The following is a 27,097-nucleotide window of genomic DNA, read 5'->3' as shown; positions in this document are numbered from 1 at the left end:
AATGGGAGACGATACCTAGGGGCCACTTCAGCCCTGACAGCTTGGGCAGCCTCAGTTTCCCCAAGCAGAGAAAGGCCCAGTGACTCCTTCAACCAAACTCGAGAAGCAGGTACCCTTAGCAGCAACCCAGTTTTATGGAGATGCAAAGTGAGGCTCAGGGAAATGCCACCTCTCGCCCGGTCCAGGGTGATATGCTAGTGCCAAAGGGGCATGACAAGTGAGTCCAGAGTCTACACCTTTAGCCACGACATGGCCCTCCTCTTAAGCCTGGACTTCAGTCAAGACACGCGGCGAAATGAGTAATGACCTATGACTGGACTCCCCGCGGCCCTGCAGCACCTGGCGGAACCAGCACATGCACCTCGTCACATCTAATCCTCAACACAACTCAAGAGAGTGGGGATTAGCACCGCCGAGGGTCACACCGTCAGACCCAGGGTTTCAGGACTGCCTGCCGCCCACCCGCAAGTCGGCCCCTCACCTGCAACAGTTTCAGCAAGGCCGCCGGGTCCCGGTCTCCGGTAGCATTGAAGAGCAAGACTCGAACCTCGGGCCCACTGCTACAGGGGAGAGGAGCTGGGTCAGAGGGCGCCGCCCATTCTCCCAATCCCGTCCCCGCCCTTCCCCACGACCCCGCCCCTCCCCGTGGGCCCGCCCGCCCTTCCCCAAGATGCCGCCACTTCCCGTGAGCCCGCCCAGGCCCCACCCCCATCCCCGCCCCTCACCCGCTCGGCCTCTCTCGGCCCTGCAGCGCCTGTCGGAACCAGCGTACGCAAGCCTGCACGCTGCTGGGGGTGTGCGCGCCGTCCAGGTACCAGGTAAGGGGCCCGCGCCGCAGCACCTGTGTCCGGCCCGGCCACTCCGTGTTCCGAAGCCCTGGGGGAGGGCAGCAAGGCAGTCCTCCAGGTCCTCTCCCACCCCCATCCTCAGCTCGGCACACACACTCCCAAGGCCGGTCTCCCCTGCGGGCTGCGCCCGCCCTCAACACTCTGAGGACCCCAGCAACCCAGGAACTTCTTACTAGCACCAGTCAATGGCTTGGCCTTTTCAGCTGCCTCATCTGGTGGAATCTTTCAGGCAACTCTGAAAGGGTCTGCTATCATGTATGATTCCCGTTTGACAGCCCTAGAACCCTTAGCTGGGGCCGGGATATGATGCGAGGTCGGCCTGTCTCCAGGACCTTGTCACTTGCCCCTGACAACAGGCGTGGCACACGGTGGGCCCACCATTTGCTGCAGGGGCTTAACAGCATGAGCATCCGCTGGGTGCTGAAAGCTTTGGGGAGGCAAGAAGCAGATGACTGGATCACCGTCCTCCAGAACCTCAGGGTCTGATAACAATGATAGTGACAGTGACAGCAGCTTCCACTGGCTGGCACTTTATCCCACTTTGGCCAGGCCCTGCACTCAGCACCTTAGTGATGTCACCTCAGCGAATCCCCACCACAGCCCTTGGCAGTGGCTCCTATCATCATCCAGTTTGGCAGATAAGAAGACAGGCTCAGAAAGAGTTCATGAGCTCAAGGTCAGGGAGGTTTGCTGACATCATGACCTTTCTCTTAAGCACCACTTCAAATTGTCTCTATCTCCCAAACAGAAAACCAAAAAAAAGAAAAAAAGAAAAAAAATCTGAAGGGGCACAGACACACGCAGTGGTCCCAGCTGGGCAGGAAGGTCCAACTCACCGAGCCGCATGTGGGATGTGGGCTGGAACACGGGTGCCAGGGGCAGCTGCCACAGGAGCCCCGGCCTGGATGCCTTCAGCTCCCCGGCACCTGCGGGGTGTGTGAAACCAAGTGTGCCCAGGACCCTCCTAGGCAGGCTCCACAAGTGCCACCCACCTGCCTGCCCACTCAGCTGCCCGCCGCTCACCATGGCGGTCCTGCCGCTGCAGCCAGCAGTGGGCCAGTTGCAAGGCCAAGGCGGCGTTAGACCGCTGGTGCTCCCCCTCCAGGCCCAGGGCCAGCGGCGGCCCCCCTTCCTCCAGGGCCTCCAGCGTCGGACACAGGTAGAGAGGACACTGGGGGAGACAGGCAGGAGTGTGTCAGCAGAGGCCCTCCCTGACCACATCAGCCCTCCCATCTCTCCCCTCCCCCAGCCACCAAGCGCTGCTCCCAGAACTGAGATATGTTCCAGCTGGCCTGGCAGCTTCCTCACTGCACAGATGAGCAGACTGAGGCCCCAGAGGACGCAGTGCCTCCTCAAACAGGAGGGACACACGCCCACCCAGACTTACTGAGATCTGCTGGGCTCGGTCCCTCAGCACTGCCAGGGGACCTTCAGGTTGGAGCACAGTGAAGGCAGGGACACCTCGCTGTGGAGGGAACAAGGAGAGAGAGAGGGCTACCTAGCGTCCTCCACACTGCTATCTCTGGCCCCCACATCCCTGGGTCTGGGCTACCACTGTCTCTCATCCCTCATGTTTCTTCTTTATTTTTGTTTTTTGAGAGGAAGTCTCACTCTGTCACCTAGGCTGAAGTGCAATGGCACAATCTCGGCTCACTACGTCTGCCTCCCGGGTTCCAGCGATTATCCTGCCTCAGTCTCCCCAGTAGCTGGAACTACAGGCGTACACCACCACATCTGGCTAATTTTTGTATTTTTAGTAGAGACGGAGTTTCACCATATTGGTCAAGCTGGTCTCAAACTCCTGACCTCAGGTGATCCTCCTGCCTCGACCTCCCAAAGTGCTGGGATTGCAAGCATATAAGCCACCATGCCCAGCCATCCCTCATGTTTCAATGGGGAAACAGTCTGGAGAGGAGACTCAACTTGTTCCAGTCACACAGTGAAGCCAGGATGAGAATGCAGACGCCCAGGCCTTCCATGTCTCTCCCATCCCCCAATCTGCCTGGTCACCTTAAAGATGCCCCCTTTCTGCCATGCGATCTTCTCCACCGTGTCCCCCAGGAGGCTGGTGTGGTCAATGCCAAGAGAAGAGACTCCGCATACCACAGGCTTCCTGCAGAGGAGGAAAAGGCCGAGGCCCTGCCCTGAGCCACCAGGCGGCAGGTGAGGCTGTGCTCCTGGCTGCCACTCCTCGCCCCAAGCAACTGGGCTCACCTGATGATGTTGGTGCAGTCATAAGCCCCGCCAATGCCCACCTCCACCACTGCCAGGTCCACCTGCCAAAGACCAGAGGGCATGGCAGGGGGTATGAGGGTGCCCAGAGGCCACATGGAAGCAGGGAGCCCCCAGGCCTGCTGAGGTTCGTTCCCAAGGCCTCAGATGCAGGGTTCTAGGGAGAGGGCACACACCTTCTCTTGGAGGAAGACGTGGAAAGCCATGAGTGTCAGGAAGCGGAAGTAGGGGGGCATGGAGACACAGCTGCCATCCTGTGGCACAGGGACATGTCAGGGCCCAGAATCCCTGCAGCCCCTCCTCTGGGGACATGGGGTGCTGGAACATGTAGCACCCCCAACCCCACCCACCCGCCACCCTCTTGCGTGGGGCACCTTGGTCTCCTCCAGCCGGTGGTAGAGGCGCCAGAAGTACTTGGTGAAGAGCTCAGGACTGATGGGCTGCCCATTGATGCGGATCCGCTCCCGAACCTGCACCAGGTGGGGAGAGCTGCCGGGACAGCTGGGGTCATCAGGACTCCCTTCCCGAGCATCCTGGCCTTCCCCCACCCTGCAGGGGCTGATGGCACTGGCCTCGGTGCCTCGCCTCTCCTGTGTCCCTCGGTTTGTTCCTGGTGCCCCATCCCCCCGGACTATCTGTAGCCCCCCAGTCCTCCCCCTCTTCTATCTCCAGGTCTCTGCACCTGGCTCACCCTATTAACCACACTGGTCTCAACTAAGACAGCTCCTCCTCCTTTGGACCCTCACCCAGGCTGGTCTCGCACATCCAATGGTCCCATACCAATCAGTCACTCTGCTGACATCTGTCCCACAATGCCATCTGTCTCACAGCTCTCAGAGACAAAGCCCACGAGCAACGTTCAAGCTGCAGCCCTCGGCTGGCCCTCAAGGCCACATGGGCCCAAGTTGAAGGCTAGGGTTTTTATCCCCAAAATGACTGTAGTTTTTGTTTTTACTTATTTATTTATTTTTGAGACAGGGTCTCGCTCTGTCACCCAGGCTGGAGTGCAGTGGCACAATCTTGGCTCACTGAAACCTCCACCTCCCAGGTCCAAGTGATTCTCATGCCTCGGCCTCCCAAGTAGCTGGGACTACAGGTGCATACCACCACGCCTTGCTGATTTTTGTATTTTTAGCAGAGACAGGGTTACACCATGTTAGCCAGGCTGGTCTTGAACTCCTGGCCTCAAGTGATTTGCCCGCCTTGGCCTCCCAAAGTGCTGGGATTACAGGCATGAGCCACTGCGCCTGGCCCAAAAAATGATTTTAGAAGACAGGTTGGTGCCTTATGTTTCAATCCTCAAAGACACTCAGGTAGTAAGTCCTCTTCTCCATCTGTTTATTTGAACAAGAACTGTTTAGGGAGAACATATTGGCTTGAAATGACCTTAGGCAGCTGATTTCAGAAGTTCCTGGTGATGGGCTTAGGAGACATGCGTGACACAGGAAGAGTGATCCTGGTTCTACCTGGCCATCCTCTTGTGTAAGTCTAGACAAGTGAGACCAAGAGGGGGCGCTGTCTCCTGGGGAAAGCCACTGCAGAGACTGGCTGAGCAGAAGGGCTCCTATCTGCAGCCTGCCTGGGAGACCTTAACATGGATGGTACAAGCCACCCTTATCATTTAAGCTCTTGCAAGGCAATTTTCTCCTTACTCTAAAGACGTACTAATTGATAAATATTTCTATGTGATTTTAAAGTTATATAAGGACTTTACTTTTTTTTTTTTTTTTTTTTTGAGACGGAGTTTCACTCTTGTTGCCCAGGCTGGAGTGCAATGCGACGATCTCGGCTCACCGCAACCTCTGCCTCCCAGGTTCAAGCAATTCTTCTGCCTCAGCCTCCATAGTAGCTGGGATTACAGGCATGTGCCACCACGCCCGGCTAATTTTGTATTTTTAGTAGAGACGGGGGTTTCTCCATGTTGGTCAGGCTGGTCTCGAACTCCCGACCTCAGGTGATCCACCCGCCTTGGCCTCCCAAAGTGCTGGGATTACAGGCGTGAGCCACTGCACCCGGCATTTTTTTGTTTTTTGTTTTTTGTTTTTGAGACGGAGTCTCGCTCTGTCACCCAAGCTGGAGTGCACTGGCCAGATCTCAGCTCACTGCAAGCTCCACCTCCCGGGTTCACGCCATTCTCCTGCCTCAGCCTCCCGAGTAGCTGGGACTACAGGCGCCCGCCACCTCGCCTGGCTAGTTTTTTGTATTTTTTTAGTAGAGACGGGGTTTCACCGTGTTAGCCAGGATGGTCTCGATCTCCTGACCTTGTGATCCGCCCGCCTCAGCCTCCCAAAGTGCTGGGATTACAGGCTTGAGCCACCGCGCCCGGCCTGTTTTTGTTTTTAATAGAGATGAAGTCTCACTATGTTGCCCAGGCTGGTCTCAAACTCCTGAGCTCCAGTGATCCTCCCACCTTGGCCTCCCAAAGTGCTAGGATTACCATTGTGAGCCAACACACCCAACTTGGACTTTAAGTTATTAAAGAGACATCTGACCATCTGACTATTCCAGTCATGTAATTTTTTTTTTTAAGACAGTGTCTTGCTCTGTCGCCCAGGCTGAAGTGCAATGACGTGATCACCGCTAACTGCAGCCTTGACCTCCCTGGGCTCAGGTGATCCTCCCACATCAGCCGCCCAGAGTGCTGGGATTAGAGGTGTGAGCCACCACACCCGGCCTCCTGCTACATATTTAGTTTATACATTAAAGTTGCCCCTTCTCCAATTTTTTTTTTGTTATGAAAATTAAGGCCAGCCACAGTGGCTCACACCTGTAATCCCAGCACTTTAGGAGGCCAAGGTGGGTGGATCACTTGAGGTCAGGAGTTCAAGAACAGCCTGGCCAACATGGTGAAACCCCATCTCTACTAAAAATACAAAAATTAGCCTGGTGTGGTGGCAGGCGCCTGTAATCCAAGCTACTCAAGAGACCAAAGCAGGAGAATTGCTTGAACCCAGCAGGTGGGGGTTGCAGTGAGCCAAGATCGTGCCATTGTACTCCAGTCTGGGCGATAGAGTGAGACTCAGTCTAAAAAAAAAAAAAAAAAAAAAAAAATTAAAGGTTGCCATGAACATGGGCCAATATGGTAAGTGCACTGTATGTTTATTGAATGAATAAACATTGGGCAGAGAGACATGTAGCTGACCTCCTGGGGGTGACCCTGGTCCTGAAGCACTGGCTGGTTCCATAGCCCCCCAGGGTCCATTGGGACAGACACACCACATCCCTCCACAACCCAGTACCTAAAGAATCCCGTCTTCAGGCCATAGCTTCGGAGGATACATTCTGTGAAGGCACAAGTGGAGCCCTTGAAAGAAAAGGGATTGTCTGGGCAGGCTCTACCCCACCAGCCACTTAATAGACCCCATACCCCTGGGTCCTGCCCCTCACCTTCCCCTTCGTCCCAGTGACGTGGATGATGTTCAGCCGGTCCAAGTCCTCCACCTGGGACAGACAGACAAGGTCGCCACCTCAGCTACAGGAATCACTAATGGGGGAGGGAGGTGGTCACTGGCTCTCTCTACCTTACCTGCAGCCCACTCCGTGCCAGGTACAGTTCCATGGCTTCCAGCTGTGTCTGGGGGTCACCCCGCTGGCGCTTCACCTGCTCCAGGTAGCCGGCATTGGTCTGCAGGGTATTAAGCATGCGCACGGCATCCTGGCAACCACAGTGCCCAGGTAGCAGGTTAAGGCTCACTCAGGGTCCACAGGCATAGAGACACCCAGCAGACCAGTGGCCAAGCCAGGGCAACAAGGCCAGTACCAGGCCTGCCTGCCATGCCAGCCCCGTTACTTAGCCTGTAGGTTAAGTATCAGAGAGTATGGCATCTTTCCAGCTCTGGCAAATAGGGGAGCCTAGGGCAATTCAGCCCCACCCAGGGAGTGCCACACAAAGAAGGTGGCATGACTAACGGGCTAGCCTTCCTTCCTGCCCAGGCTCCCCCGACTTCACTCCTGGGCCTTTGCCCTCATTCTCTCCAATGCGGTCCATTGCTATATTGCTCCCTGCCAGGGCGGGGCCAGAACTACAGAAGATTGGGGTATTCGAATTCTGGAGTTCCCTGAAGCTCCATCCCAACCTTCATGACTCTGGGGTTCCACATTCCAACCCACAGAAGAGCAACTCAGAGGGAGGAGGGTGTGCCAGGGGTCACTCAGCCAGGAAGGCAGGTAGGTACTGCTCCAGGAGGGTTCACAATGGAAGTGGGAGTGGGGGTGCTATTTCCTTCCCCTTAGGCCTCATATTCCGTGCCTCCCACCCTCAGGACCTCAAGGCTGGTTGAAGGCCCCACCTTCATCAAACCAGTGCCACCCGCTTGACTGGCATCAGGTTATGGTCTAGGGCAACTGGCTCTTGGCACAGCGCCCGCGGACGTTTTCTCTTTTCCAGGTTCTGCGGCCCTCCACTACCCCTGATTCCTGCCTGTCCCCCAATTCCAGGCACTTGGATCCCCAATATTCTGAATCCTGGACACCCCACCCCCAGATCAATACTCCTGGATCTTTCAAGCCTGAATTCCTGAGTCTCTTCCCTCCCCTTTCCCCACTCCCACTGCCGGTTCAGACTCCGGGATCACTGGAACTCCAGAACCACCGCTGAGCCTCTGGGCTTCTGGATCCTAGCTCCAGCGACCCTTCCCACTCTCCAGCCCGGGGCGGGGTCGCTATAGTCTCCGAATTCCTAGACCCGGGCCCAACTTCCTGGTCCCTGTCCCCACCCCCAGACTCCAGGATGTTCCGCCTCCGGAGTCCCCCAGTCCAGGGCTCCCGGTACCCTCTCGGCTAGCGGAGCCCGGATGTTCTGTGGCTCAGCGCAGGCCCACGTGTCGTCGCGCCCCTGCCCGCAGGCTCGCCTGATACCTGGTACTCCATGCTGGGCTCCTGCGGCACCGGCCACGCGCTCAAGCCCCGCTGCGCCGCGACCTGGGTCGTTACGCCGCGCGCAGACGCCGCTGCCAGGGATAGAGCGGCGCGCAGGTGGTTCCGCGCCCGCGACATAGCGCCGGCGACCTCGGCAGCGCGCTAGGCCCGGGCGGGAGACGCCCCGCCCCGCCCCGCCCCCCGCCAATCAGCGCAGCGCCGCCTCGCCCCGCCCCCCGCCAATCAGCGCAGCACCGCCCAGCCCGCCATCTATCAGTACCGCCCTAAACTCTCGCGACCAGCCCCCTCGCGCCATTAAAATGCCGCACCTCTCGAGTGCGTCATCCTGGTGAGGGGCAGGCCTCGGGACCATGTTTGTGAGTGGCACGCTCCGGAGCGTCCCCTCCCTTAGCGGGCACGTACTCCTTTTGTCACCATCCTCCCAAGGCCCCCCGCAGCACGTCCCAAAATAGCCAGTCCTGGTCAGCAGCCCTCAGTCTCTGCTCCGAACAGGGATAGGATGACAGAGCTGCGGACACCTGGGAGACACCTCTAAACAGCTGCTGCTGTTTAGAGAATGGATTTGAGGGCCACCAGGGGATGGTAAGGCAGTAATCCTTTTCTGTGAGTGAGTGAGTGAGTGAGTGAGGAGGATACCTATTTGTCGTCCTGAAGTTTTCAGAGCTTTCTCCCATCTATTAGCTTCTTGGCCCCACCTGCTAGCATGAAAAAGTTGCATGGTGAAATCCTTTTGACAGCTGAGACCCAGAACCCGGGAGGAGGAAGCTGCAAACAACCCACTACGGAAAATCAGTCTGATAAAAGGCAGTCCTTCAAATGACTGATGGAGTTTCCGTACCTCCTTCCCCTCTCCCTCTTCCCAGCATTGGGAGAAAATATTTATGAGAAATTGTTTGATTTCGAAATAAGCAAGTGATGTTTTCGGAAGAGTCTGTCATTGGCTGGACTTCTGCTCTTCACACACTGCTGGAGTGTCCCGACCCTGGCCCCGTGGGAGATAGAGAAGTTCCTTCCTCTCTTGGTTTCCTTATTTTTAGTCGTTGAAACTTTCTCTATACGTATGCATGCATATAGTTTAATGACTGCATAAAAATAATCAAGAGACTGGACTCAGTGGCTCACATCTGTAATCCCAGCACTTTGGGAGTCCACAGTGGGCAGATCATGAGGTGAGGAGTTCGAGACCAGCCTGGCCAAGATGGTGAAACTCCATCTCGACTAAAAATACAAAAATTAGCCGGGTGTAGTAGCAGGCGCCTGTAATCCCAGCTACTCGGGAGGTTGAGGCAGGAGAATTGCTTGAACCCGGGAAGCGGAGGTTGCAGTGAGCTGAGTCACACCACTGCACTCCAGCCTGGGTGACAGAGCAAGACTTTGTCTCGGAAAAAAATAAATCATGAGGCTTTAAATATTTTTATTTTGCTTACTCCCTCCCCCCTCCCCCCCCCACACAAACAGTTCCTCCTCTGGCAATCCTGTTGACACGAAGCATACGTCCCACAGTTTTCTATGCTCATGAAACCAGACAGACCTACACATCTATAGGGTCTTGCCAATGCAGGTGACAATATTTTTTGCATCTTAGCTTTTCAAAAATTTTTATTTTTAGAGACAGGGTCCCAATCTATAACTCAAGCTGGAGTGCAGTGGTACAATCATAGCTCACTGCAGCCTTAAACTCCTGCCCTCAAGCAGTCCTCTCACCTGGGCCTACCAAAGTGCTGGGATCACGGGCATGAGTCACCATGCCTAGCTGCAACTTAACTTTCTTTTTTTTTTTTTTGAGACGGAGTCTCGCTCTGTCGCCCAGGCTGGAGTGCAGTGGCGGATCTCAGCTCACTGCAAGCTCCGCCTCCCGGGTTTACGCCATTCTCCTGCCTCAGCCTCCTGGTAGCTGGGACTACAGGCGCCCGCCACCGCGCCCGGCTAGTTTTTTGTATTTTTTTAGTAGAGACGGGGTTTCACCATGTTAGCCAGGATGGTCTCGATCTCCTGACCTCGTGATCCGCCCGTCTCAGCCTCCCAAAGTGCTGGGATTACAGGCTTGAGCCACCGCGTCCGGCCTTAACTTTCTTTTTTTTTTTTTTTGAGGCGGAGTCTTGCTCTGTCACCCAGGCTGGAGTGCAGTGGCCAGATCTCAGCTCACTGCAAGCTTCCCCTCCCAGGTTCCCGCCATTCTCCTGCCTCAGCCTCCCAAGTAGGTGGGACTACAGGCGCCCGCCACCTCGCCCGGCTAGTTTTTTGTATTTTTTAGTAGGGACGGGGTTTCACTGTGTTTGCCAGGATGGTCTCGATCTACTGACCTTGTGATCCGCCCGCCTCGGCCTCCCAAAGTGCTGGGATTACAGGCTTGAGCCACCGCGCCCGGCAACTTAACTTTCTTACTCAATGACAAGCTTATTATTTTCTAAGACATTTACTTAGCTCTTTTTTTTCTTTTTAGATGGAGACAACACTTATTTTATTTTTTTTAGATGGAGTCTTGCTCTGTCACCCAGGTTGGAGTGCAGTGGCGCCATCTTGGCTCACTGCAACCTCTGCCTCCCAGGTTCAAGCAATTCTCCTGCCTCAACCTCCCAAGTAGCTGGGACTACAGGTGCATGCCATCACACCCCGCTAATTTTTGTATTTTTAGTAGAGATGGAATTTCGCCATGTTGGCCCAGCTGATCTTGAACTCCTGACCTCAGGTGATCCACCTGCCTCGGCCTCCCAAAGTGCTGGGATTACAGGCTTGAGCCACCATACCCAGCCCTTCGCAAACACTTTTAGTACGTCTCTAGATTCAGACACTGCTGTAAACACTTCTGACACAGTTGCTCATTTAATCTTCATCACAAACCCATGAAATAGGTACTAATATTATCATATAGGCCCAAAGGAGTAAAAGCATATGCTCAAGTCACAAAACCAAGATTTGACGTCTGGCCCCAGAGTCCTTATTCTTAGCCTCTGCACCTCCTTCCCTGTCTCCCCAGGGACACTGCTAATGCGGTGTCTTTAATGGCCGTGTGGCCTTCCCGGGAACATCCTGGATTCGCCTATGGAAAGGCATTCATTCTGCCTTCAGTGTTTTGCTGCTATGGATATGCGTTTACATCGAAGGGCTTAATTTCTGTGAGTTGGATTGCATGGAGGGGTCGGGCTGGCTCCAGGTATGTTTGCAATCCTTTTCCCCAATGCTGCTGTAGTCTTGGCATCCCAGCAGCTGTGTGTGAAGGAGGTACCCCAGGATGTCCCCAGACCACAGGGTGCAGAGAACCATCTCAGTGTTTCTCATTCCCCTGCTGCAGTGAACTTGAGCATCTTCCCATGCATTTATTTCAGTGAACTGCCTAACCCATCCTTGGCCCATTTTTCTAATGTCTGATGAGCTTCTTCATGTCAGTTATAATAGCCCTTTGTGGGCTGGACGCAGTGGCTCCCACCTGTAATCCTAGCACTTTGGGAGACTGAGGCAGGAAGACTGCTTGAAGCCTAAGAGTTCTAGACCAGCCTAGGCAACATGGTGAAACCCCCTTCTCTACAAAAAGCAAAAATTGCTGGGCATGCTGGTGCACATCTCTAGTCCCAGTTATTTGGAGGCTGAGGCAGGAGTTTTTTTTCTTTTTTTTTTTTGAGACAGAGTCTCATTCTGTTGCCCAGGGTGAAGTGCAGTGGTGCAATCTCGGCTCACCACATCATCTGCCTCCTGGGTTCAAGCAATTCTCCTGCCTCAGCTCCCCGAGTAGCTGGGAATACAGGTGCCTGCCACCACCCCCAGCTAATTTTTGTATTTTTAGTAGAGATGGGGTTTCACCATGTTGGGCAGACTGGTCTGAAACTCCTGACCTCAGGTGATCCACCCACCTCGCCCTCCCTAAGTGCTGGGATTACAGGCGTGAGCTACCGCGCCCAGTCAAGATGGAAAATTTGAGCCCAGGAGTTCGAGGCTGCAGTGAGCTATGATACCACCACTGTACTCCAGCCTGGGTGACATAGTGAGACCCCCATCTTTTTAAATAAATAAATCAAATGCTTAAAACGTTTTTTTAAAAAAAGGCACTTTGTGTAGAACTGATGTTATCCCTCAGTTTCTGTCCTCTGTAGGGCAAGTATTTTTTCCAGATCTACTATTGGTGGCCTCAGTGGACTCATCTGTAAGAGGTGGCATAGGTGCTCTAAGCCATTCCTCCAAGAATGAGATCCCAGAGCCGGACTCCCTCCTCCGGTGTAAAGTGGAAAGCTTGTCCACAATGCTGAAAAAAATACTTTTTCTTATGTTTTCTTTTTAAATTCTAATATTTTTTTGGATAATATATCATTCAAATAGTTCAAAGATTGGCTGGGCGCGGCCAATCCCGGCACTTCAGGAGGCCAAGGCGGGTGGATCACTTGAGGTCAGGAGTTCGAGATCAACCTGGGCAACATGACGAAACACCGTCTTTACTAAAAATACACAAATTAGCCAAGCTTGGTGATGCACGCCTATAATCCCAGCTACTTGGGAGGCTGAGGCACAAAAATCACTTGAACCTGGGAGGCAGAGCTTGCAGTGAGCCGAGACTGCACCACTGCACTCCAGCCTGGGTGACAGAGCAAGACTCTGTCTCAAAACAAACAAAAAACAACAAATAGTTAAAGGGTCAAAACGGTGTACAGTAAAAAGCCTCCCTCTCTGGGAGCCCAGATTCCAGCACCCTAATCTTTCCTCCTCAAAGCAGTCAATGTTATGTTTCTCCTCCTCAAAGCAGTCAATGTTATCAGTTTCTTGTCACCTTTCCAGAGATAGGTATTTACTAGCAAATACAAATATATATTGATTTCCCTTTTATACTCACAGATAGCAGCAGACTGCAAGGCAAGCCTGCCTCGTGCTTTCGCCATGTCCTTTTTAAACCAGGGCCCTATTCTGGGCTGTGTCAGTACATAAGGGCCATTCCGTTGGCGAATTTGTTTTGAAGCTGTGTGTAGTACTCCATGGTGTGGAAGTACTACTGTGTACTCAGCCTGTTGCCTACTGATGGCCATTTGGGTTGTTTCCAATATTGTGCTATCACAAGTAATAGATAACAGTTTACCCAAGCTACAGTGGGTAACATTTTACCTTCATCATTTCTTCCTTGTGTGGCATATCTCATGGACATATTCCAAGAAGTGCAATTGCTGGGTCAAAGGTGACCTGCACTTGATTTTTTTTTTTTTTTTTTTTTTTTTTTTTTTTTGAGACGGAGTCTTGCTCTGTCGCCCGGAACTGGAGTGCAGTGGCCGGATCTCAGCTCACTGCAAGCTCCACGTCCCGGGTTTACGCCATTCTCCTGCCTCAACCTCCCGAGTAGCTGGGACTACAGGCGCCCGCCACCTCGCCCGGCTAGTTTTTTGTGTTTTTAGTAGAGACGGGGTTTCACCGTGTTAGCCAGGATGGTCTCGATCTCCTGACCTCGTGATCCGCCCGTCTCGGCCTCCCAAAGTGCTGGGATTACAGGCGTGAGCCACTGCGCCCGGCCCAGCCGACATTTTTATACACATGGCCACGCTGTTCCCCAGCGGGGTACAAGTTTTCCCCACTTCAGGAGTGCATGAGCCAGGATTTCCTCACATCTTCAGCAACGCAGCCAGCTTTGATCCTTGCCAGATGTAAGGTGGAAAAATGGATTCTCTGAGTAGTTATCATTTACATTTATTTTATTGTGAAGGAGGCTGAGCACTTTTTTGTGTTTTAACAGCCGTCTGTGGCCGGGCATGGTGGCTCATGCCTGTAAGTAATCACAGTACTTTGGGAGGCTGAGGCAGTGGATCACCTCACGTTCAACATCAGTCAACATGGTGAAACCCTGTCTCTACTAAAAATACAATAGCTAGGTGTGGTGGCACCTGCCTGCAATCGCACCACTGCACTCCGATGTGAGGGACAGCAAGACTCCATCTCAAAAAAAAAAAAAAAAAAAAAAAAGCTGGCCGGGCGCGGTGGCTCACACCTGCAATCCCAGCTCTTTGGGAAGCCGAAGCGGGTGGACCATGAGGTGAGGAGTTCAAGACCAGCCTGACCAACATGGTGAAACCCCATCTTTACTAAAAATACAAAAATTAATCAGGCGTGGTGGTGTGTGCCTGTAAGCCTAGCTACTAGGGAGGCTGAGGCAGGAGAATCGCTTAAACCCAGGAGGCAGAGGTTGCAATGAGTCCAGATCACACCACTGTACTTCAGCCTGGGCAACAGAGTGAGACTCTGTCTCAGAAAAAAAAAAAAAAAAAAAAAAGCTGTTTTCTTTCTTTTATAGCCCACTCACCTCCTTTGTGGCTTTTTATTTGAAAAGCCACAAATATTTATAGAAGGAACTAGAAGAAAGTGTAAAGGGAAAAATCAAAGGGATCTTCATCATGCAGCTGGAGAGGGAACTGCTGTTGGTCTTTTGGCGCCCACGAAGGCACTGTGTTCCCTCTTTCCAGGAACAACAACAGAAACACAGCCATTGTTGGAGAGAAGAGAAAACAAAGGGGGCAGAGGAACCAGTATGTGGGCCGGTGCACACTCATGTGGGCAGATCTGCAGGTGCGTGTGGAGGGAAGGAGGGGCTGGGGTAGGAGCAGACTGAGGAACTCTGCCTTAAGCCCCACCTTCCCACAGGGAAACGATGTCATTCATTCACTTATTCATTGGGAAGAAATTATCTCTGCCAGACCCTGGGCTAGATGCTGGGGTCACTGTGGAGAACAGAAGACAAGGTACTGTTCACAGAGCACCCAGACCCAGGGGTGAGAGGGCAGCAAAGAAATTCACAAAGGAACATACAGATTTACAAACCCCGACCAGGTCAGAGGGTAACCATTGCAGAGTGGCAGGCTGAGGCTGAGAGACAGAGAAAGCTGGGGCCTCAGATCTGCCTGGGATACTACACTCTCTCCTGCCCCGTCACACACTCAGGATTAATAAAACCCACAAGTTCACTGTGGCCTGGTCCCTACCTGCCTCTGGACTCATCCCCCACTTACAGGGCAGAGTCCCTGCCAGCTGGCAAGGACTTCAGCAACTGCCCTTGGCCTCTCCCACCTGCAAGCTTTTGCTTGTGACGTTTGCCTCTGCTGAAACACCCTTGCCTTGTTTTTGTCCTCTTTCCCTTTTTGGGGTGGGTTGTTTTTTTTTTTTTTTTTTTTTTTTTTTTTTTTTTTTTTTTTTTGAGGCGGAGTCTCGCTCTGTCGCCCGGACTGGAGTGCAGTGGCCGGATCTCAGCTCACTGCAAGCTCTGCCTCCCGGGTTCACGCCATTCTCCTGCCTCAGCCTCCCGAGTAGCTGGGACTACAGGCGCCCGCCACCTCGCCCGGCTAGTTTTTGTATTTTTAGTAGAGACGGGGTTTCACGGTGTTAGCCAGGATGGTCTCGATCTCCTGACCTCGTGATCCGCCCGTCTCGGCCTCCCAAAGTGCTGGGATTACAGGCTTGAGCCACCGCGCCCGGCCGGGGTGGGTTGTTTTTTGTTAACATTTATTAAGTAAGCACTAGGCTGGGAGCAGTGGCTCACGCCTATAATCCCAGCACTTTGGGAAGCCACGGTGGTTCAATCGCTTGAGGTCAGGAGTTTCAGACCAGCCTGGCCACAACGCTGAAACCCCATCTCTACTAAAATTACAAAAATTAGCTGGGTGTGGTGACACACTCCAGGAGCCCCACTACTTGGGAGGCTGAGGCAGGAGAATCCCTTGAAACAGGGAGGTGGAGGCTGCAGTGAGCCAAGATGGTGACACTGCACTACAGCCTGGGTGACACAGAGACAGAGTAAGACACTGCCTTAAAACAAACATTTATTAAGCACTTATCCCTGTGTTTGGCACCTGAAATCTCATGAAAATTGTGTGAATTACAGATGATCCCTATTTTACAGGTGGAAAAATGAAAGCTCAGAGAGATTAATCAATTCACCTAGGGTGATACAGCAGGCACATGGACGTGCCAGGGCCCACTCAAACCCAGATTACTGACCTTAATGTTGGTCCTTGCACCTCACCACCACCTGTCTGGTCACCCCGGCCCTCTCTGCTGTCGAACTGCTGTGTGACCATGGGCAAGACACTTCCCTCTCTGATCCTGTCTGACCCTCAGTCTCTTTAGGAGAGTGAGGATTTCTTTTTTTTTTTTTTTGAGACAGTCTCACTCGGTTGCCCAGGCTGGAGTGCAGAGACCCGATCTCGGCTCACTGCAACCTCCACATCCCAGGTTCAAGAGATTCTCCTGCCTCAGCCTCCAGAGTAGTTGGGATTACAGACATGCGCCACCATGCCCGGCTTTTTTTTCAGAGACGGAGTCTTGCTCTGTCACCCAGGCTGGAGTGCAGTGGCGTGATCTCGGCTCACCGCAACCTCTGCCTCCCAGGTTCAAGTGATTCTCCTGCCTCAGCCTCCCAAGTAACTGGGACTACAGGTGCCCACCATCGCGCCTGGCTAATTTTTGTATTTTTAGTGGCGGCAGGGCTTCGTCATCTTAGCCAGGCTGGTCTCGAACTCCTGATTTCATGACCCACCCGCCTCGGCCTCCCCAAGTGCTGGGATTACAGGCATGAGCCACCGCCCCCGGCCGTCTTACCAATTTTCAGAGGGAAAAAATGTAGAATTTTTTTTCAATTTGTTCTCACTCTCTAAGCATGCTGAGTGCTAGGGTGAGCCCTGTGAGGGGCTGGCAGCATCACCCCCAAGAAACTGAGGCTTAGAGAGGAAAGACCACCTTCCTGGTCACCGGGTTCTCCTACCTGGAAGGAGGCAGTTTTAGCTGAGGAAGGTTGTCTGGATGGGCCCTCCATGGTTCCTTCCCACCAGAACTTGTCAGCCACTGGCAAGGAGGCAGCCACGGACTTGGTACCTCTCATCCCTTGGTCTCCTGCTCCCCTTCTGGGTAGGGCACGAAGTGACACACACGTGTGGGCACCTCTGCCAAGCCACCTCTACCCAGGATTTAGCTGGAGTTGTGAGGCTCGTTGACCCAGAGAACGTGATTTGGGGAGATGCCAAGGCCTCCCCTCCCCTCCCCTGACGGGACTGGGGGCAGAAGTTCTGGCCTCTCCAGTGTGCAGGGAAAAAGGTTTTACCTCATAGGTTCCTGCCCTCATCCTAGGATCAGCCCAGGAACTTAGCTTCCCTAGCGGGCTTCTGGAGTGGAGCATGGGACGGGTCAGAACCTCACTGCGAGTTAAATAACAACTGGGTAGAGGTTAAAGGTAAGCACGCAGGCAGGTAGGCGGGTGGGAGGGGAGGGGGCTATGCTTGGGTGGGCTTCCAGACTTTGGGGCTGGCTTTATCTGGCCTCTTCCAAGCCTCCTTATCCCAGCCCGCCCACCTTACACTTAGGGCCCGTTTTGCCCTTGCCCTGCCAGGGTGAGATCCTGGCCAGGGAGAGGAGTACACAAAGGACAGGGTGGACACGGGACACCCTTAAGAGTCCAAGTCTGCTGGAGGAAGAGGCTCTGTTTCACCAAATCACGGGCAAAAAGAAGCCAGGTAGCCGGCAGTGGTGGCAGGCGTCCTTAATCCCAGCTATTCTGGAGGCTGAGGCAGTAAAATCGCTTGACCCTAGGAGGAGGAGGTTGTAGTGAGCCGAGATCGAGCCACTGTGATCCAGCCTGGGCAACAGAGCCAGAGTCTGTCTTAAAAAAATAAGCCAGACGCGGTAGCTCACGCCTATAATCCCAGCACTTCGGGAGGCTGAGGTGGGCAGATCACGAGGTCAGGAAATCGAGACCACCCTGGCTAACATGGTGAAACCCCGTCTCTATTAAAAATACAAAATAGGCCGGGCGCGGTGGCTCAAGCCTGTAATCCCAGCACTTTGGGAGGCCGAGATGGGCAGATCACGAGGTCAGGAGATCGAGACCATCCTGGCTAACACGGTGAAACCCCCGTCTCTACTAAAAAAATACAAAAAACTAGCCAGGCGAGGTGGCGGGCGCCTGTAGTCCCAGCTACTCAGGAGGCTGAGGCAGGAGAATGGCGAGAACCCGGGAGGCGGAGCTTGCAGTGAACTGAGATGGCGCCACTGCACTCCAGCCTGGGTGACAAAGCGAGACTCCGTCTCAAAAACAAAACAAAACAAAACAAAATAGCCTGGCATGGTGGCAGGCGCCTGTAGTCCCAGCTACTTGGGAGGCTGAGGCAGAATGGTGTGAACCCGGGAGGCAGAGCTTGCAGAGTTAAGATTGCGCCACTGCACTCCAGTCTGGGCGACAGAGTGAGACTCCATCTCAAAAATAATAATAGGCCGGGCGCGGTGGCTCACGCCTGTAATCCCAACACTTTGGGAGGCTGAGGCGGGTAGATCATCTGAGGTCCAAAGTTTGAGACCAGACTGACCAACATGAAGAAACCCCGTCTCTACTAAAAATACAAAATTAGCCAGGCGTGGTGGTGTACGCCTGTAATCCCAGCTACTCAGGAATGCTGAGGCAGGAGAATAGCCTGAATTCCCGGAGGCGGAGGTTGCAGTGAGCTGAGATGGCTCCATTGCACTCCAGCCTGGGCAACAAAAGTGAAACTCCGTCTCAAAATAATAATAATAATAAAATTAAAATTCTATTGAGGTGAAGGATTAAGTTGTAACATACTTGATTCCCTCAGCCCTTTTTGGCTGTTTTACTGTAGTCCCTATTTTGATGGTTATGCTATTATTTGTGAAAAGAGGTCTTGTATTTGCTGCATTACAATGACATCAGTACTTCTTTAGCTGGTTTAAGTACAAATGAATAAAACCATTTTTCCTTTAAAAAAAAAAAAAAAAAAAAAACCCAGGACGTGACTCCAGGCTCTTAAACAAAAGGCCAGGACACAGAATTCAGTTCCCCTGCAGGGTGACATCCTGAGTTCATCCCCATGAGCTGGTGAAGGCCTTTCCCATCTGCACAGCCTCCTTGGCCATGTGTTCACTGCACTCACTCCTCTGTATCCCAGAGACTCACACGTGCCAGGTGCTATCTAGGTGCCAGAAACATGGTAAAAGCCCCACAAGGCCCTGCCCTCTGGGAGCCTTTATTCCAGTCCACATACTTCCCTCCACAGGTGGAAACAGCACCCATGTCACACCAGAGCTTGAGGCCAAAGCTAGAGAACCCTCACCTGACTGGCCAGTCCCTGTTCCTCCCTGGGGAAGACTGGGGAAGAGGGGGGAGGATGAGCTTGGGTCAGCAGCTCCAGGGTTTAGCGCCTGTCTTGTTTGTTTTAAAATGTAGCTTAATTGGCTGGGCATGGTGGCTCACACCAGTAATCACAGCACTTTGGGAGGCCAAGGTGGGAGGATCCCTTGAGCTGAGGACCTGGAGACCAGCCTAGGCAACAAATCAAGACCCCATCTCTAAAAAATATGTTTTTCAAAATGTTTAAAAATGAAAAGATGGCTTAATTGCATAACAAATATATTAGTTAACCAACTATGAGGAAACACTGAAACATAAAGAACTACACACTCTGTACAAAGCTCCCCAAAGGCTTCCCAGCCCTTGGCACTTGTACCCACACCCCCTCCCCAAAAAGCCTTGATTTCTGCTTCCATGTCACGCTGACCCTCAGCTCCCCCCGACTTTTCCCCTTACCCCACTTTATTGTTTTCCACGGAACTCAATCAAACCAGTCTGGACCTACTGGAAGGTGAGCTCCACTGGGGTGGGGGTGAGCCACCAGTTTCCAGCTGTATTAAGTCCCGAACAGGACGGCCCTTGGAAGACGCACCTAGTAAGTATGCTCAATGAATGAATGAGACCATCAAAATTGCAGTGAGGGTTCAATGACATAAAGACTATCATTGTGTGATTGCTCTTACAAAATTCCTGTAAGTAGAACTGCTGAGTCAAAGAATATGAACCTTTTAGAGAAGCTTCTTATCCTTCAAAGAAAATACAATTAGGCCAGCCCTGAGTTTTCCCACTCAATTCCTACTGACTGCTGTCAGGACACCTCACAATAGCTTTAATTTGGATTTTTCTCTTTTTTTTGATAAGTCTCGCTCTGTCACCCAGACTGCCAAGCAGTGGTGCCATCTCAGCTCACTGCAACCTGTCTCCTGGGTTCAAGCAATTCTCCCACCTCTGCCTCCCAAGTAGCTGGGATTACAGGCATGCGCCACCAGACCTGGCTAATTTTTCTATTTTTAGTAGAGATGGGGTTTTGCCATATTGGCCAGGCTGGTCTCAAACTCCTGTCCTCAGGTATCCACCTCGGCCTCCCAATGTTGGGGTTTATAGGCCTGAGTCACTGCACCCAGCCCTGATTTGGATTTTTTATTTTTTTTTGAGATGGAATCTCGCTCTGTCACCAGGCTGGAGTGCAGTGGCACAATCGCAGCTCACTGTAACCTCCACCTCCCTAGTTCAAGTGATTCTCCTGCCTCAGCCTCCCGAGTAGCTGGGATTACAGGGATGCATTACCATGCCCAGCTAATTTTTTTTTTTTTGGAGACAAAGTCTCGCTGTTACCCAGGCTGGAGTACAGTGGTTCGATCTTGGCTCACTGCAACCTGTGCCTCCCGGCCTGGGTTCCAGCAATTCTCCTGCCTCAGCCTCCCACATAGCTGGGACTATAGGCGCCCACCACCACACCCAGCTAATGTTTGTATTTTTAGTAGAGATGGGGTTTCACAATTTTGGTCAGGCTGGTCTTGAACTCATGACCTCGTGACCCGCCCGCCTCGGCCTCCCACAGTGCTGGGATTATAGGCGTGAGCCACTGCGCCCGGCCGATTTGGATTTCTTTGACTACTAGTTATACTGGGCTGAAGTGTGCCCCTGAATTCATGTCCTCTCCAAACCTCAGAATATGACCTTATTTGGAAAGAGGGTCTTTGCAGGTGTAATCGGTTAAGATGAGGTCACACTGGGTCAAGGTGGCCCCTAAATCCAGACTGGTGTCCACATATGACAGACACATAGTCCGGGCGTGGTGGCTCATGCCTGTAATCCCAGCACTTGGGGAGGCTGAGGCGGGTGGATCACCTGAGGTCAGGAGTTCGAGACCAGCCTGGCCAACATGGTGAAAGCCTGTCTCTACTAAAAATACAAAAATTAGCCAGGAGTGGTGGCAGGCACCTGTAATCTCACCTACTAGGGAGGCTGAGGCAGGTGAATCGCTTGAACCTAGGAGGCGGAGGTTGCAGTGAGCCAAGATCATGCCATTGCACTCCAGCCTGGGCAACAAGACGGAAACTCCACTTCAAAAAAAAAAGACACAGAGGGAAGAATGCCATGTGAACACAGGCAGAGACCGGAGTGACACATCTACAAGCCTAAGGGATGCAAGGACTGCCAGCAGTCACCAGGAGTCTCAGGAAGGATTCTCTCCCCCTCAGATCCTCCAGGAGCCGACCCTGCTACCAGTAACTTTGGAACAGAATAAATGTGTTACTTTAAGCTAGCATGCTTGTAGCAATTAGTTATAGCGGTCTCAGGAAAACAAATACACCAATCAAGAATTTTTTCTTGGCTGGACGTGGTGGCTCACACCTGTAATCCCAGCACTTTGGGAGGCTGAGGTGGGCGGATCACTTGAGGTCAGGAGTTCGAGACCAGCCTGCCCAAGATGGGAAAACCCCATCTCTACTAAAAATACAAAAATTAACTGGGCATGGTGGTGGGCGCCTGTAGTCCCAGCTACTCAGGAGGCTGAGGGAGGAGAATCGCTTGAACCCGGGAGGCAGAAGTTGCAGTGAGCCGAGATCACGCCACTGCACTTCAGCCTGGGCAACTGAGACCCTGTCTCAAAAAAAAAGAAAAATTCTTTTTTCTTTCACTGGCCTTTTGTGCTGTGGTCTGGGTCAATTTCTGTAAATGGACAGTTCTGGTCAAAGGTTTTGCCAACCTTCCTTCCCGGCCCCACTTCAAGGTCTCTGCCCGTAAGAGGATGTAGGAAATTGACCTCCAGAATGTCTCTTCCCAACTTCAGGCTCACAGAAAAGTGCCCGCCAGAATGTTCCGCTCCTCAAAGGGTCCCAGGTATTCTACCTTCAGCCTGTATTTTTCTCCCACACACTCCCCACCCTGTTCAAACTATTGCCACCTTCCAAGACCCCTGGGATCCCTTCACCCTCTGCACACTTTCTCTCTCCGGCCTGCCCCAGGCCCTCTACCCAGCAGCCTGAGGGACCATCCTTCTCAGGTGACAAGTCAAATTGTCACTCCAGTGATTTGCCCAGCTGGGTCACCACTGCAGCCACAGCAGCTCGCAGCAGGTCCTCGCCAATTCCCTCACCAGGGACACGAGATGCGTTCTGGAAGGCACCCAAGAGGAAAAACAGACAAAGGTCCTTTACAATTATGTAAGAGAACAGGAACTGAGATAAAAGAGTCAAGACCTCCAGTGACTTCACAATCAAGTCCCAATGCTCAGGCCCAACCTGCTGACTGTGGGGGAAGAGTTGGTGGCATGTGCGCAGAACAAAACACACATCAACTCCTGGAGGAAAAAAAAAAAAAAAAAGAAAAAAAACCTTTTAATTCTAACGGATCAAACTGTGGCCAGGAATGTCTCCAAACAATGGAACCAAAAGAAACACGATAAAATTCTCCTGTTGAAGAAACCAAGAGTTTGTGCCAGCCCCAGTGCTTCTGAGGGTTAGGCCAAAAACAACCCATTCCTGAGGCCAGACCTGTCCCCACGCAGGGTTCTCAGCCTGAGAATAGGATTGTGGGTGGGTGAGGGACCTGTCCCCTCTTCCACCATGCTGGGAGCTCTTAGAAAAAGTCACTGGTGGCAGATCCCCTCCTCTTACCCCATGGAAACCCTCTGGGCACCATCCAGAAAGCCAGCGAGAACAGGACAGCCCCGATACCCTCCTGGCCTCTCAGCAAATGCTCCACTCCAGTCCACTCAGTGGGCTGCTCCCAGAGCCCAGGGTGAGGATTAAATAAAATATGCATGAGAGATATAAACTCAAATGCCCCACCGTCTCCACGATGCAAGTCACATAGCAGAAAAAAAAAAAATAGAACAGCCCTAGTGGCAAGCGCCGGCCCTCAGAAGACACGCTCAAACTCCGTCTGGTTGGTGGTGGCCGGATTGCGACTCTGGTTGGTGGACTGCTGGGTGATCTGGCTGCCCTTCCGGCGAGGTGGTGCCAGGTACTCAAACATGGACGTCAGGTGGGTGGAGAGCATGCCCTTGAGGTCAGAGGGCATGGGGTCGGACCAGAAGAAGTCATGGTTGAGGGCGTCATCGCTGTCGATGCGCTGGGCAGGGTCCAGCACCAGCAGCTTGTCGATGAGGTCCAGTGCGTATGGGTCACGCACATAAGCCTTCAGCCTGTCCTTCACCTTCCGCTTCTGGCCCTTGACCAGCTCCAGCTTTTCATACAGCTCATAGTTGTCCACATTTGGCCACACCTGGGAGGGAGGGGGCGTTGAGAGAGGGTGAAGTCTGGCCAGGAGATACGTGGCTTATCCCTTTGTCAAGGCCTTAAAGGACTAAAATACCTGCTCCACTTCGAGGCTCCCAGACTACTACTGGAGAGAGAACTCGACCCCTCCCAAGAGAAGCAGTGCCCGCCACAAATTGGCACATACCACGTGCCAGACCCTTCTACCCACATCACCTGGAATACAGGCTCCAACCCTGATATTTCTGCTTCACAGAAGAGAACCCCAGTGCTGACTCAGTTGTTCTGCCCAAGGCCACAGAATGGCTGATGGAACCGAGACTGGCGCATAGCCTGTGTGGCTCCTGGGCAGGCCCTGTCACCAAACTAGCCTCCCTTCCAGAGAGGAGCACTCCTTCCATTCCACTCCCCACTCCTCTGCCGGGGGACCGGGACCCCGTACCTCAGGGGTGATGGAGCCACAGAGCTGACTGATGAGGGCGAGTTGGTGCTGCTCCGTGTTGCCCTGCATGATGGGGCTGCGGGTCCACATCTCTGCCATGATGCACCCAGCACCCCACAGGTCAATGGGGGGGCCGTAGTCCCGCTCCCCTGGGAAGAAGAGCGCACCAGGAGGGCCCCTTGAGCCCGAAGGCCTCCTGAGACTCAATGCCCCAGGGCCGGCAGCTCAAGAAGCCCTGGCAGTGGGGGGGCAGGGGCCAGGTAGATGCCTGGCCCTCACCCCCCTCGGCCCGCTCGGGAGTCCTCACCGAGCAACAGCTCCGGGGGCCGGTACCAGAGTGTCACCACACGGTTGGTGTAGCGGTTGGGCTGGCTGTTCTTAGCCAGGCTGAAGGCCCGGGCCAGCCCAAAGTCTGCCAGCTTCAGGACCCCATCACGAGTGATAAGCACGTTAGCAGCCTTCATGTCCCTATGCAGGATCTGCAAGAAGGGCAAGAGTGGCTCCTTCAGTGATATCCACCTGGGAGTGGGAGCCAAGGCCAGCCCAAGCCTGGGTCCTTCTCCCAGCTCTCGCCCCCACCTTGTTCCTGTGAATGTAGTAGAGGCCGTTAAGCAGCATCTGCATCACCCTCTTGATCTCAGACAGCGTGAACTTGACCAAAACATTGCTCAACAGCCCAGCAAGGTCATGCTCGCAGAAGTCGAACACCAGGTATATACTGCCCTTGCAGCGGTTATAGGGTGAAGCTGAGGCAGGAATACAAGGAAGAAAAAGTCAAGAAAACCACACCCAACACACTTTCCCACAACCAGTTTCTTTCTTCCTGCTCCAACCCACGGGCACCCATGCCCTCCAGAGCATCTGTCTGTTCCTTCCTTCACTGGTCAAATATTTTCTGAGTGCCTCTTCTGGGCCAGAGCAGGCCCCGAGGAAGCACCAGCTACGATGAAAGAGGACCAGAGAAAGCAGTCACCATGGGTCCATCTGAGTCAAGAGGAGGCAGTTTTAGGCTACAAGTGTCATCTTCTCGTAAGATCCAAATAACTTACCTTTGGTTCGACAAATCTCAATCAAGTTGACCACATTCTCATGTTTTAGAAGTTGAAGGATCTTGATCTCCCGCAAGGCGGTAATGGGGAACTGGGTGGGAGAGAGGGGAAAGTGGTCAAGAGCGAGCGCAGTACAGAGCCCAGCCCTGGAGTCTATATTGAGAGGCAAGTTGGGAGACAGAGCAAGATCATGGGCTCTGAAACCAGCTGTCTCAGAAGCTTTGCCTGTAAAATGGATATAGTAGGAGCGTGCACACTTCAAGGAGATGATTTGAGACAACAAACTGAAACAGCAATACTTTGCTATTAGCCACTAAACGCTCAGCGGTTTCAGCCTTCAAACTTCAGCTCTATGGCTGTTTCGTTGGCAACAAACATGATGATTTAAAAATATCCTCGCTAAAGCGCATTAGGAAAACGAAGGTTTATGGGAAGTTGTACTAGAGCTAAGATGGGGTGGAGGTACTGCTCCTTTTAAATACGTTAAATAACTGAGTATTAAGTCACTTTTCAAAAATTTGCATGCGTATGTATCTTTCCTTAACATTAAGCAAAATTTAACACTAAAAAAAGGTGTTTAAAAGCTTCCTAACTTCGTGAACTAAAGTACACACGATGCATGCATCAACTCCCCCTCCTGGCCTCACCCATAACTGCCTAAGAATGAAGCATTTAGTTCTAGGGTGGAGACCAAATTCCCTGGAAATTTCTGAACTACTACAAAAAAAATGAAATCTCAACCTGAGACTCCTACAACCAGCAGGGGGGAAAACCGACCCGGGGTCCTGGGCAGTTCGACGGCTGGCCCGCACGCCCGATCCGTACTCACCCCCTCCTTCTCGTTTTCCATCAACACCTTTTTCAGAGCCACCTTCTGGCCGGTCTTGCGGTGCCTGGCCTTAAACACCTCCCTGCAGGCGGAAAGGGAGACGAGAGAGCTCATCAGGCGATTTCCGCAGGGCCCGCCCCTCCCCCACTACAGGAGGAGGGGCAGCAGCAAAAAGATTCCCGGGCGGGGCTGGGGTAAGTACCCAGGGCACGCGGCTACCCCACCACCCGGCACCCGGTCTCGTTCGGAGCCTCTGCTTCCTTCCCTCAGTCCCTTCTCCTCACTTGGGTGTCTCTTGGAGAGATCCCGCTCCCTTCACGGGCGCCTCTCTGCAGCCCCTCCCCGCCCCCACCACGGGCCTCAGGCTCCTCCCCACCAGCCGGCTCCTTCAGGCCGGGGCGGGGTGCGGCGCGGCCTAAAGACCAGTGGGCAAGCCCGGGGACAGACGCTTTCTCTACCAACTCGGGCAGGGCCCGGGGCATCCCGACGTCGGCCCTGGGGTGCAGGCCCAGGGCTCCCGGCCCCGAGGGGCCCAGCCTTACCCGAAGGTGCCTTGGCCGATCTTGGCGAGCTTCTCGTATTTGGAAACTTCATCACAAAAGGGGCACTCCACCGAGTCGTACTGCTTTGCCATGGCCGCCTCCAACGCGCCGCCGCCGCCCCCAGCCGCTGCTGCTGCCGCTCCCGCTCCGGGTCCCGCCGCCGCCGCGCTCCAGGCCCCTCCGCGGCCGCGCCACTTCCGCCTCCACGGCCACTTCCGGCCTCGCGGCGCCGACCCCGCCTCTTCCGCCCGCCGCCCGCCGCCAGGCCCCCTGGGACTTGTAGTTCCCGAGAGGCCAGGGGGAGCCGGAGCTGCAGAGGCGCCTCCGCCGCCGCCGCTGCCCCCGCCTCCGCCGCCGCCACTACTGGCGGCGGCCCCGATCGGGGGCGCGGGGAGCCGGGGCGCCGGAGCTGGGGCTCGGGGTGGCGCGTCCCGCTGCATGGGCCCGGGCCGCCGCTGCTGCCGAAGCTGCTGCCGCTCTGGCGCCCGATCCGGGGCCAGCCGCAGTGCCCTGCTCCTCCTCCTCCGACGGCGCCGCCTCCGCCGGGCTGCGCGGGGCAGCGGGCGGGGGGGCAGCCCCCGAGCCGCGGCCTGGGGGCTCCCTGGCCGGGCCCGGGCCCGGGGCGGCCGGGCGAGGGGGTGAGACGGGAAGAGCCGACTAGGAGACGGCCCGAGAGCCCGGGAGGGGGCGCGTTATAAAGGGGGAGGTGCCCGGCCTCGCCCTCCCCTCCTCCTCCGCCCGCCCCCGCCCTCCTCCCTCCCACCCTCCGCGGCCGCACCTGCCGCCGCCGCCACCGCCCGCCCGCCCGCTCGCTGTCCGCCGGCCGCCCTCGGCGCGTCACCGCCCGCAGCCCCTCCTCCGCCTTCGGAGGTGGGGCCCCGCGCTCGGCACCTGGCTGCGGGCGCCCGGCCGCGTGCCTCAGTTTACCCCCACATGCCGGCTGCCGTGGAGAGCCCCTTCCT

The 27,097-nt window shown here is 54.1% G+C and overlaps 2 protein-coding genes and 1 long non-coding RNA gene across 9 annotated transcripts in view; 1 reads left to right on the top strand and 2 right to left on the bottom strand.

Moving 5' to 3' along the window:
• The window catches only part of FPGS (folylpolyglutamate synthase), a 21,551-nt gene extending 3,995 nt beyond the window's left edge, over positions 1-17,556 (bottom strand). Inside the window, exons 1-13 of one of the 6 annotated variants that reach the window (XM_010367828.2) lie at positions 16,678-17,556; positions 6,607-6,705; positions 6,468-6,521; positions 6,320-6,384; positions 3,455-3,569; positions 3,257-3,334; positions 3,063-3,124; positions 2,859-2,961; positions 2,236-2,313; positions 1,872-2,019; positions 1,685-1,774; positions 726-876; positions 482-560 (exon numbers count right to left, since the gene is read on the bottom strand). In XM_010367828.2, coding sequence (XP_010366130.2) covers positions 482-560; positions 726-876; positions 1,685-1,774; positions 1,872-2,019; positions 2,236-2,313; positions 2,859-2,961; positions 3,063-3,124; positions 3,257-3,334; positions 3,455-3,569; positions 6,320-6,384; positions 6,468-6,521; positions 6,607-6,705; positions 16,678-16,794 — 1,239 coding nt within the window. In that variant the 5' untranslated portion in view covers positions 16,795-17,556. Of the gene's footprint in view, positions 1-481; positions 561-725; positions 877-1,684; positions 1,775-1,871; positions 2,020-2,235; positions 2,314-2,858; positions 2,962-3,062; positions 3,125-3,256; positions 3,335-3,454; positions 3,570-6,319; positions 6,385-6,467; positions 6,522-6,606; positions 6,736-7,937; positions 8,134-8,594; positions 8,616-16,677 lie in introns of those variants that run through there. The other 5 variants (XM_010367826.2, XM_030919147.1, XM_030919146.1 and 2 more) reach the window with 5 other exon arrangements.
• On the top strand, positions 8,207-22,396 carry LOC115893872. 2 transcript variants are annotated; one of them, XR_004053902.1, is made up of 3 exons: positions 8,207-8,540; positions 14,387-14,489; positions 21,044-22,396. It is a non-coding gene; the product is annotated as an uncharacterized LOC115893872 (long non-coding RNA). The 2 variants fall into 2 exon arrangements; XR_004053901.1 differs by having other exon boundaries at positions 21,011-22,396.
• Positions 22,356-27,097, bottom strand: CDK9 (cyclin dependent kinase 9). The gene is made up of 7 exons (XM_010367829.2): positions 26,136-27,097; positions 25,594-25,675; positions 24,765-24,855; positions 24,295-24,461; positions 24,023-24,194; positions 23,716-23,864; positions 22,356-23,280 (listed from the first exon to the last, which is right to left on the bottom strand). Exons 1-7 carry the CDS (start codon positions 26,573-26,575, stop codon positions 22,915-22,917), a joined length of 1,467 nt encoding a protein of 488 aa, XP_010366131.2. The 5' UTR covers positions 26,576-27,097; the 3' UTR covers positions 22,356-22,914.

Source organism: Rhinopithecus roxellana, chromosome 16 (genome assembly GCF_007565055.1).
Source record: "Rhinopithecus roxellana isolate Shanxi Qingling chromosome 16, ASM756505v1, whole genome shotgun sequence".
NCBI classification, from domain to species: domain Eukaryota; kingdom Metazoa; phylum Chordata; class Mammalia; order Primates; family Cercopithecidae; genus Rhinopithecus; species Rhinopithecus roxellana.
Note: the sequence above shows the minus strand (reverse complement) of the source record. Positions and strands in the feature narration are given on the sequence as shown.